We start from the raw sequence: 12,431 nt of genomic DNA on the forward strand, positions 1-12,431 counted from the left end.
TCGATCTGATTTTGTATGCCAGATTCGACATCTGCTCCCGAATACCTTTCATTTGAGCCCCATGTTGAAATGAACATCCAACATGTCTGTTTGGGGGAGTTTTGGGGTTGGGGGTGGCCCGATGGGTAATAAGGCTCAAATTTTAATACAATATTCGTATTCTACACTCCAATACCTTTTATTGTCCCAATAGGTCCACTTCTGTTTTTGGGTAGTACTTTTGGGGAAGGGGGAGCGGACCCTCCCCCTCCTGATATCAAAAAATTATATGGCTTATGTTTCTTTCCAGACTAACTTACACAATCTGTGAAAATTTCAAGGTAATTGGTTCAGCCGTTTTTGAGTCTATACGGACGGGACGATTTTTGGATACTCACCACCTCGGGTATATATGTATGTAAATCTCCTTTCGTCACAATCCAGTGAAAGTTGGATAACTTATGCACCCAAATTCGGCACGGACATTGAGTGGTCTTATAAATATAAGTCACTGTTGAATTTTGTACTTCAAATTTCAACGAAATCGGGAAATAAATAAAGCTTTTGTGAGCTTCAGACCATTAACCGGCATATCAGTCTATATGACAGCTAAGTCTAAATACAGTCCGACCTGAACCATATTCGAGTCAGATGTTGGGAAGCGTAAAAGTACTCACAGTTTCAAATTTCAATCGGTTTCAATCGAAATCGGTTAAAAACTAAAGTTTTTATGGGCTTCAGACCCTTTATCGGGAGATCGGTCTGTATGGCAGCTTTATCTAAATATAGTCTGATCCGAACCATATTTAGGACGGATATCGGAACACCTAAAACTACCAATTGTTTAAAATTTCAGCGAAATCGGGTAATAAATACAACTTTTATGAGCTTCAGACCCTTAACCGGCATATCGGTCTAATTGACAGCTACATCTTAATACAGTCCGATCTGAAACATATACGATTCGGATGTTGGGAAGCGTAAAACTACTCACTGTTTCAAATTTCAGCGGAATCGGTTGAAAAATAAAGCTCTTATGGGCTTCAGACCCTTTATGGGGAGATCAGTCGGTATGTCAGCTATATCTAAATATAGTCTGATCCGAACCATATATGGGACGGATATTGGAACACCTAAAACTACCAACTGTTTCGAATTTCAGCGAAATCGGGTAATAAATAGAGCTTTTATGGGATTTCAGACCTTTTATCGGCAGATAATTTCAGGTCTATATGGCAGCTATATCTAAATATAGTCCGATCTGAACCATATTTGGGTCCTATGTTGGAAGGCATAAAACTACTCACTGTTTCAAATTTCAGCGAAATCGGTTAAAAAATAAAGCTTTTATATGCTTCAGACCCTTAATCGGGAGATCCGTCTAAATGGCACCTCTATCTCAATATAGTCCAATCTGAACCATATTTGGGTCAGATGTTGGGAAGTCTTAAACTACTCACTGTATAAAATTTCAGCGGAATCGGTTAAAAAATAGAACTTTTATGGGCTTCAGACCCTTTTTGGGGAGATCGGTCTGTATGGCAGCTATATCCAAATATGATCCCATTTGGTCCGTTCAAGAACTTAAACAGCGTGCATCAAAAATACGTATCTGTGCCAAATTTGAGCTCAATATCCCAATTTTTGAAGGCTGTAGAGTGATAACAACCGACGTACGGAAAGACACATGGACATCGTTAAATCATCCTAGGATTTTACGACGATCCGAAATTGATGTTCTGAAGTCAAAAATTCATGTTTCGATGTGTTGCAAACGGAATGACTAAATGAATGTACCCCCTATCCTACGGTGGTGGGTATAAAATGCAATTTGTGTTTGTTTGTTTGTCTGATCCGAATAGAATCAATTGATATCGAAAGGGGGGACTTACCCTCCCCCTTACCCAAATTTTCAAAAACGCTAGATATCGGAAATGGGTGGTGGAATTTAAGCGAAATTTCGTTTGGCCTATTATAGTAATATAAAAACAAAAATTTGGTATCCACATTTCGGGCGGGATGTCTAGGGGGGCTGCCCCACCTCCCAACCCTACCAAATATATAGATACACCAATCACGACAATATGGGACTCAAATGAAAGGTATTTATGCGTAGAAAACGTATCACGCATCCAATTTTAGGACCAAGTAGGACCTAGGCCTTAAAATACCCATAAATCCGACATATATATCGACCATGACAATATGGGGCTTAAATAAAAGGTATTTCTGAGAAGAATACGAATCTGATATCCAAATTTGGGAGCAAGATTTTGGAGGGCCACCTCTCCACCAAAACGCCCCCCAAAGAGGACATATTTACCGACTATAACAATATGGGGCTCAAATGAAAGATCTTTGGGAGTAGAGTACGAAACTGTTATCAACATTAGGGGCCTTCCCACCCCTAGTCTAAGGGGCCTTCGCACCCCTAGTCTATGGGGCCTTAACACCCCTACAACACCCCCCAAATAGGGGGTATTTTAGAATAGAACAGGAATGTGATATATATTTTTAGGGCCAACTCACTCAGTGGACGCTCCATCCCCTAAAACATCCTCCCCCCACCAAACCGGACATGTTTGCCGACTATGGAAACACGGTGCTCAAACGAACGGTATTTGGGAGTAGAGCACGAATCGCATATCAACATTAGGGAACATTTGCCTAGAGGACGTCCCAACCCCACAACAACCCAGTGAACCGCATTTGAATGTTGGCATGATACCTTACCCTTTTCATCTCAGTATTTGCAAAACGATCCGTCGATTACTAGCTGCATAGAATGTATAGGGAGATTGGACACATTTCAGTTTTTCAACATTAAGAATACCTTGTAATCTGTCATCATAGATAGCTGTTGTATTCCCAATCTTTATTAACCTTCTTTTGAAGTCGAAATTCGAGTTTTGCCAATTTTTGTCAGCCATAAATAACTTCTGTTTACTAAACCCATTAGGGAAAAGCTTTGCACCTGCATTTGATGTGAACTAACTTGTCTAACATAAACTCGTTATTTTCTGAATAAAAATATTAATTCTTTTCATATTTTCCTTCTCTCCTTTCTCTCTTTATAGAGTGCGAAAAATGCAAGATAAGCACCAAAAGATTAAACCTCAACAAATTTTGCAAAAGAGATTACGGTAAGTATGAGTAATCATTGCCTTAAAGTTCCACGGATTGAAAAGAAAATCCTTTTTTTCCTATTTTTTGCTTCTCTCCCAGCAATAATGGCCAAGGTGATTGGACGGGAACAGAGTACCGAGGTGACGAGCAGCGAACAATACAACACCAAAGAAAATCAAAAAATGAACGACGCGGACAGCGACGAAATGGGGAACGATCGGAACGCCGAGGAGGCGGAGGAGGAGGGGGAGGACACAACCGTAAAATACATCATACAGATACAGGCAATTTTCAAGCGCACACCCCTCGAGTACGCAACAACGAATACAATACTAAGACGAGGTCCTATGACCTGGATCATACCGATTAAGAACTTAGAATGTAGATGTCCCAAAATTAAAATGAATAAGTAAGTTTTTTTTAGCAAATAATAAAATACATAGTAATAACCAGTAAGGAAGGGCAAAAGTCTGTACCTGTACCCACGCTTACCCTATAAGTACAATGTAAATTCTATATCCAATTCTGAACCAATTTTGATGGACCTCGGCGGAGGTTTTCAGATGGGTTATAAAACAATCCGTATCAAATTTCGAGCAAATATGTTCAAACTGTTAAAACTACTGTTGACAAATGACAAAACTATTGCAAATTACCCAAAATCTGATGAACATATATATGAGAGCTATATCTAAATCTAAACCGATTTCGAGCAAACTTAGACATTGTGGAGTAGTCGAGAAAAACGTTGTGCAAAATTTGGCAAGAGTGGTCAATAAATGCACTTGCAGTGGCTCTTAGAGTGAAAATCGGGCGATATACATATATGACAGCTATATCTAAATCTGGGCCGATTTCTATGAAAATCGCCAGCAATGTCGAGAATCATAAGAAAATCCTACCTGCCAATTTTCGAGAGTATTGGTTAACAAATGGGCACTTTATTGCAATATTTCTCAAAATCGGACGAACATATATATGGGAGCTATATATAAATATGAACCGATTTCGACCAAACTTCTCACATATTGTGGAAGTTGTCGAGGAAAGCGTTGTGCAAAATTTTGGCAAGATTGGTAAAAAATTGCGCTTGCAGTGGCTCTTGGAGTGAAAATCGGGGGATATGCATATATGACAGCTATATCTAAATCTGGGCAGATTTCTATGATATTCACTAGTAATGTCAAGGAACATAAAAAAATCCTTCCTGCTAAATTTCGAGAGAATTGGTTAACAAATGTGCACTTTATTGCAACATTTCTCAAAATCGGACGAACATATATATGAGAGCTATATATAAATATGAACCGATTTCGACCAAACTTCTCATATATTGTGGTAGTCGTCGAGGAACGCGTTGTACAAAATTTTGGCAAGATTGGTAAAAAATTTCACTTGCAGTGGCTCTTGGAGTGAAAATCGGGGGATATGCATATATGACAGCTATATCTCAATCTGGGCCGATTTTTATGATATTTACTAGTAATGTCAAGAGTCATAAAAAAATCCTTCCCGCCAAATTTCGAGAGAATTGGTTAACAAATGGGCACTTTATTGCAATATTTCTCAAAATCGGACGAACATATATATGGGACCTATATCTAAATCTGAACCGATTTCGACCAAACTTCTCATATATTGTGGTAGTTGTCAAGGAAAGCGTTGTACAAATGCGCTTGCAGTGACTTAAGAAGTGAAAATTGGGCGATATATATATATATATATATATATATATATATATATATATATATATATATATATATATATATATATATATATATATATATATATATATAAGAGCTATATCTTAATCTGAACCGATTTCCATTAAATTCACCAATAATGTCGAGAGTCAAGAGAAAATCCTTCCTGCCAAATTTCGGGAGAATCAGTAAACAAAAGACCATTTTATTGCAATATTACTGCAAATCGGACAAACATATATATGAAAGCTATACACAAGTCTAGACCGATTTTTTCCAATTTCAATAGGCTTTGACTCTAGGCTCAAAAAAATGCTTGTGCCAAGTTCGAAGACAATCGGATGAAAACTGTAATCTGTACTTTGTACACAAATATGGAGAGACGCACAGAGAGGCGGACATTGCTAAATCAAATCAGAAAGAGATTCTGTGTAGATCGGTATACTTATCAATGGGTCCATCTCTCTACCTTCTAGGTGTTACAAACAAATCCACTAAGTTATAATACCCTATACCACAGTAGTGCTGTAGGGTATAATAATGAAAGTGTTGCGCTTTATGTTTGTTTGCTCCGAACAGACTCAAAAACGGCTGAACCGATTTTTATGAAATATTCGGAAAATAGGGTATTTCATTTAGTGATATGCGCGAGGGGGCGGACCCTCCCCCTAAACCAAATTTTCAAAAACACCAGATCTCGGAGACGTGCGCATCAATTTTAAGTGAAATTTTGTATGCCACCTAATGATAATGCAAAAACACAAAATTGGTATAAAACTTTGAGGACAAATAAAGCCGGGGGGACGCCCTACCCCAAAAACCACCCAAACGGACATATTAACCGATTGGGGCAATATGGGTATCAAATGAAAGGTATTAAAGAGTAGAGTACGAACTTTATATAAACATTTGACCTCACGTGTCGAGGAGCCCGCACCACTATCAATAACCGCCCAAAACTAACATGTTTATCTATGAGGGGCAATATGGGTAAAAAATGAAAGGTAATTGGAAGTAGAGTACGAAATTTATATAAAAATATGGGATCGAGTCCCAGGGAGGCCGTTCCATACCAAAAATCACCCAAAAACGGACATGTAGGCCGATCGACACAGTATGGGATTCAAACAAAAGGTACTTGAGAGTAGAATACGAAAATTGTATGAAAATTTATGATATATTGTCAGGCGGGTCCCCCACTCCACAAAATTGGTATAAAAGTTTGAGGACAAATAAACGTGGGGGACGCCCTACCCCAAAACCCACCCAAACGGACATGTTTACCGATTGGGACAATATGGGTATCAAATGAAAGGTAATTGGAAGTAGATTACGAAACTTATATAACAATTTGGAATCAAGTACCAGGGAGGCCGTTCCATACCAAAAATTACCAAACATGGACATGTTGGCCGATCGACACAGTTGGGATTCAAACGAAAGGTACACGAGAGTAGAATACGAAACTTGTATAAAAATTTGGGATATATACCCAGGTGGGTCCCCCACTCCAAAAAATGTACCAAATGGATATGTAGACCGAACGGTACAATGTGGGACTTAAATGAAAGCTTTTTGAGAATAGTTTCAAAAATTACATAAAAATTTTAGTGAGTTCCCATTGGGGACTCGGCCCACCACAAATGGACATGTATACCCAACGGGACAATATAGGATTCTAATCAAAGTTATTTGAGAGTTTAATACGAATAAAAAATAATTTTCAAATTTGGATCTTGTCAATGGGGGTCGCAAACACTTATAGATGTAGCGAAGCACACAGGGCCAGTTGGTTTCCTATAATATTAAAATTTCCAAAAAAATTCCCTAAGAAAAAATGGAAATTCCAAAAAATTTCCCATAGAAAAAATTCAACTTGCAAAATATTGCCTTTGGAAATCAAATTTCGACAAAATTTGCCTAAGAAATGAAATGCTGGCAAAATTTCCTTTAGAAATGAAATTTTGACAAAATTTCCCAAGAAATGAAGCTTTGACAAAATTTCTCATAGAAATGAAATTTTGACAAAATTTCCCATAGAAATGAAATTTTGACAAATTTCCCATACATATGAAATTGTGACCAAATTCCCCATAGAAATGATATGTTGACAAAATTCCCCATAGATATGAAATGTTGACAAAATTCCCCATAGAAATGAAATGTTGACCAAATTTCCCATAGAAATTAAATTTTAACAAAATTTCCCATAGAAATGAAATTTTAACAAAATTTCCCATAGAAATGAAATTTTAACAGACAAAATTTCCCATAAAAATAAAATTTTGACAAAATTTCCCAAAGAAATGAAATTTTGACAAAATTTCCCATAGAAATGAAATTTTGACAAAATTTCCCATAGAAATGAAATTTTGACAAAATTTCCCATAGAAATGAAATTTTGATAAAAATTTCCCATAGACATGAAATTTTGACAAAATTTCCCATAGAAATGAAATTTTAACAAAATTTCCCATAGAAATGAAATTTTGACCAAATTTCCCATAGAAATGAAATTTTGACCAAATTTCCCATTGAAATGAAATTTTGACAAAATTTCCCATAGACATGAAATTTTGACAAAATTTCCCATAGAAATGAAATTTTAACAAAATTTCCCATAGAAATGAAATTTTGACCAAATTTCCCATAGAAATGAAATTTTGACAAAATTTCCCATAGAAATGAAATTTTGACAAAATTTCCCATAGAAAGGAATTTCTGACAAAATTTCCCATAGACATGAAATTTTGACAAAATTTCCCATAGAAATTAAATTTTGACCAAATTTCCCATAGAAATTATATTTTAACAAAATTTCTCATAGAAATGAAATTTTAACAAAATTACCCATATAAATGAAATTTTGACAAAATTTCCCATAGAAATGAAATTTTGACAAAATTTCCCATAGAAATGAAATGTTGACAAAATTTCCCTTAGAAATGATATTTTAACAAAATTTCACATAGAAATGACATTTTCTGATTTCATCCTTATAATCTTTATCCCATTTGTTTTTCCTTTTTACAGATCTTATTTAATTTTGGGCAAAGATTCTGAAGCTCCACCCGGCTATTTGGGTATAGGCCCGCGCTCAATTGTCATCGAATGGAAGGATGAATGGTATAGACGCATGAAACGTTTCCAGCGCAGAGCGCGTACATGCGAATAAATTTAAATGTAGTGTTTTTTTGTATTCTTTTAATTTTAACTTATATTATGATTTGTTTATATAAATACATATTAATACGAGTATATCATTTAAAACACACATACATACATATACACACACAAAAATTTAAATACTAAAATATGAAGAAAACATAACATGATAACAAAAAAGCAAAAATTATCATATTCACATAACTTTTAAGCCGGAAATGAAAACTTTGCCAAATGCAACAAGAAAAAAAAATTTTGTATAAATTAAGGATAACTTTTTTATATTATTTAGATTTCATTATTAATAAAAACGTATATGTAGTTTGTATCAATAACACTTACAAAAAAACAAAGATATGCAAGCAATATAAATAGTTTTAAAAAAATAATTATAAAAAAAGTTGTGGACAAAATTATAGCATACCTAATAGTTGCTCTAAGCAAATCGTCACAAGAACACGCCATTAGGGCACGAAGGGTCTTCTCTGATACTGTCTGATTGGCGTTTTTGCTAAATGATTAGAATTTAACTAAGTAGCAGTTGAAATTAAAAAAAGCGCTGCTCTTAGAAATTGAAAACGTGTTAACAAAACATTAAAATAAAATTTGCATAACGTTAACTTATGGAGAATCGCCAATGAGTAAAAAATCCTATGATTTTATTTATTTTCTTTATTTTTTTTTCCATATATTTCATTGGTTTTTCCTAAGCGAGAAAACCATCTGTTTCATTTTTTTCAGATATTAATCCGCTCCATACCACTATGGACATACACCTAAGCCAGTAATCGGCTTGTAATGCGTTCAAAAACTATAAAGTAACATCGAAAAAGAAAATTATATATAATTCCGTGCTTCTTCCAAAATCCTTAACTGTTTTCAGTACCGCTCCTCTAAGTCGGCTTATGTCTGGTATTGTATCCCCACCTAAGTACCGGTATTTGTTAGACGCGAAAGCCGGGCAATGACAAAGGAAATGCTCCAACGTCTCATCATCATCCACGCATGCCCTACACATGCCATCAGTTACCACACCGCTTTTACATAAGTGAGCTCGTAGTCCTATGGAGGCCACCGTAGCGCAGAGGTTAGCATGTCCGCCTATGACGCTGAACGCCTGGGTTCGAATCCTGGCGAGAACATCAGAAAAAATTTTTAACGGTGGTTTTCCCCTCCTAATTTGTGAGGTACTATGCCATGAAACTTCTCTCCAAAGAGGTGTCGCACTGCGGCACGCCGTTCGGATTCCGCTAAAAATGAGGCCTTTTATCATTGCGCTTAAAACTTGAATCGGATTGCACTCATTGATATGTGAGAAGTTGGCTCCTGTTTCTTAGTGGAATGTTCATGGGCAAACATTGCAATTTGAGCTCGTAGTCCTATGTATCCCGTTATGATACCAATAGCTATACTGACCCAATTCTTACTTTCTTTCAGTAATAGCCTCGTCTTGTCACGATCCGGATCCCCCCCATAGGATTTTCGCCGTCCTACCAACCGTTTCGCTGATCGCACATTGTTGCATGCGCATTCGTCGCCCACTCCCTTAACTCGGACTGCGTCGAACCGAAAAGCTTCACTAAGTTTATTGACGGCAGTCCTCTCTCCTTCACCTCCAAATTCTTTGGCCTTTCATTCCCCCCTACTCCGTTATGGCCCGGCACCCAAACGATGCGGATTTTTCCATCCTCAGAGAAGGGGTTAATCTCCTTCTTACACTGCAAGACTCGTGACCTTACCGTCCTGGTTGTTATTGCCCTTATGGCAATTTTACTGTCGGTAAAGATGTTCACACTCGACGTCCTCGCGTTAGCACCACACCACTTCACGCATTCCGTGATCGCCCAGATCTCCGCCTGCAGGACCGTCTAAAACATACTTTAGTCCCTAGGTTCCCAAAGTAGACCCCCAGGCCCACAATCTTCCAGATGGCAATACTAGGGTTCCGTCAATCCAAGAATGTGCCGCTGGCACCAGTGCCACGCACTCGACTTGAAGGTTCATCTCAGGTTTCCCATCGGAAACCTTTTCCTTTGCTTCCAGGTTTCCTATCGTCGCCTCGACATGTAAACTAAGTTTTCTGGACCAGGCCCGAAGGCCAAGAAATGATAGATGGTTACAAAGATGGGGCTGTGAGCATCGGATGTGAACATTCGCAAATTATTGGGCTTTTTAAAGCGATCTGAATGGTTCAACGGTAGGAACTAGAAGGCATCTTCCTTCAACCTTCATATTCGAAAACGTCAAGTGAGTCTGATGGCAGACTGCCACTTAAACCTAACCTAAGTCTCATAGCCGCAATGGCTTCCTTACACTTAATCTTTTTGTCAATGCGTCGGATATCTAGAATAGTGTCCAGTGTACTTTTGGGCGTGGTCCTCATCGCTCTGCCTATGCCAAGACAACATGTTCTTTGAACCTGTTGTATGGTCCTTATGTTGCACATATTCTCCATAGCAGTCCAAACACGCTCCTGCAGAGCCAGTCTAAACACGCTCTTGTAGAGCCAGTGGACTATCCTTGGATTCAGGCCCCATTTCGAGCCTATGGCCCGTCTACATAGTGCCCAACATCTGTGAGCCTTCTCAGTACGCTCCTGAATGTGACACTTCCAATTCAGTTTCCTGTCCAAGATCACACCTAAGTATTTGACCTTGTCAGATATCGAAATCGTCTTATTGACATTGACGGCCCACCTTCGTCTTCCTCGTGAACAGGCATATTTCAATCTTCTCTGATTTAACATTGGGACCCCTAGGTTGTTGTTGTTGTTTTTGTAACCACACTTTCATGTGGAGGTGGCGATCCTCGCCAAGCTCCTGTAGTTGAGCAAGCTCGTTACGGTCCAAAGGACCTATCGCCTCGGGAATATAGTGGCCATTGGTTATTTAAAGGCGCCAATACCTCGCCTTGTCATATAGAGCATCATAGGCACTCAGTATTTGTGCAAGAGTCGATGCCACCCGCCTTCTCTCTGAGACTCTCCATTCGATACCGCTGATTGTCAGCGACTGTCGTTGCAGCCACTCCGAATGGAGCAATCCACTATCCGCTAACTGTGGACGCACCCGGTAGCTCGCAGCTAAGCTTCTCGTGACATCAAAGAACACCACACAGATCGGACCTCAAAGCTATTAGGTAGGTCTAGCCCAATTGTGTGCCATCTGCAAGACTCTTTCTGTCCTTCTGCATAGCTTGTTCAGATTCTCACCCCCTAGAAGTAGCAGACGGGTTCAAATTCCTCCTCAATCAGCATCCTTAAAAGGTCAGTTATGGTGGTCACCCACATGGGTGACGATAAAATGCAGAGCAGTCTCCACCGACGTTCCCTTGACATGCTGTTTGTACTTAAGCAGTTCCCTGGTTGTCTTACTCTTTATCATGGTTTTGATTAGGAAGGACATAAGGCTAATGGGTGTGCAGGCCATTGAAGTCGCATAACTCGCCTTGCCGGGCTTGGGTATAAACACTACCCTTGCCTCCTGCCTGGGTTTCGGAGTATATGCAAGTCCTAGGCATGCTGTGAAAATATTGGCCACATGAGGCGGCAGATAGTCTGCCTCTTAATGTAGTAACGCCGGAAATATTCCATCAGGTCCGGGTGACTTACATGATTTCTAGCCCCTCAAGGATTCACCTTCGCCATAAATTGCGTAATTTTAAACCTTCATTCAATCTCATTATTAGAAGATTCCGGTGTCTCCGTGAGTCCCTCCGTATCCTGTGGAAAATGGGTTTTCATCAAAAGCCACAACATGTCCTGCGTTGTCTCTGCTCTCACTCCCATGTCGTCTACTAAAGTTTCACGTTGGACTAGGGTTTTTGAGAGAAACTTTTTTACTTTTGCGTCATCATTAACGCTATCGACCTGTTCCCAGAAAAGCTTCCACGTTTTGCCGCTCTGGCCTAATCTTATTGTATTCCTTGAGCCGTGTGTAATACACCGACCAACAAACTTCCGCTTTTTTTAAGACGTGCTCTGTTAAAAAGTCTGCGGACCTCTTTCCCAATATTGCGAATCTCCCCGGTCATCCAGAGTTTTTCTTGGGCTGATTTGCTTTCCCCAAGAGGACAACTCTCTTCGAAGGACCCCAGTGCCAGGGCATTCGTAATCCTGTTGACATTTTCGTCAATGTCTTCAAGGCGGACATGCTAACCTTTGCACTAATGGCAAAACTAATTTAAAAAACTCTGCTATTCTGTTTTTAATTTTTTTTTTGTTTTTTATCCCCGAAGATGTCCTTTAAAGAAAGAACGAAATATTGAATTCAAAAAAAAAAAATAGTAAATGCAAATCGCAAATTTTGCCCATGAACATTCCACTAAGGAACAGGGGCAAACTTCTCACATCTCAATGAGTGCAGTAAGGGGGGAAAACCACTAGACCCACCACTGAGGGTCTAGCCAGGATTCGAACCCAGGCGTTCAGCGTCATAGACGGGCATGCTAACCTTTGCA

The 12,431-nt window shown here is 38.7% G+C and overlaps 1 protein-coding gene across 1 annotated transcript in view; it reads left to right on the plus strand.

Annotated features, from left to right (window-relative positions):
• LOC106092506 (netrin-A-like) overlaps positions 1–8,443 on the plus strand; it is a 135,639-nt gene extending 127,196 nt beyond the window's left edge. The window contains exons 5-7 of the mRNA XM_013259388.2: positions 3,057–3,122; positions 3,205–3,514; positions 7,842–8,443. Of these exons, the coding sequence (XP_013114842.2) occupies positions 3,057–3,122; positions 3,205–3,514; positions 7,842–7,983 (518 nt within the window). The 3' untranslated portion in view covers positions 7,984–8,443. The remainder of the gene's footprint in view (positions 1–3,056; positions 3,123–3,204; positions 3,515–7,841) is intronic.
• Positions 8,444–12,431: the final 3,988 nt, after the last annotated feature.

Source organism: Stomoxys calcitrans, chromosome 4 (assembly GCF_963082655.1).
Source record: "Stomoxys calcitrans chromosome 4, idStoCalc2.1, whole genome shotgun sequence".
NCBI classification, from domain to species: domain Eukaryota; kingdom Metazoa; phylum Arthropoda; class Insecta; order Diptera; family Muscidae; genus Stomoxys; species Stomoxys calcitrans.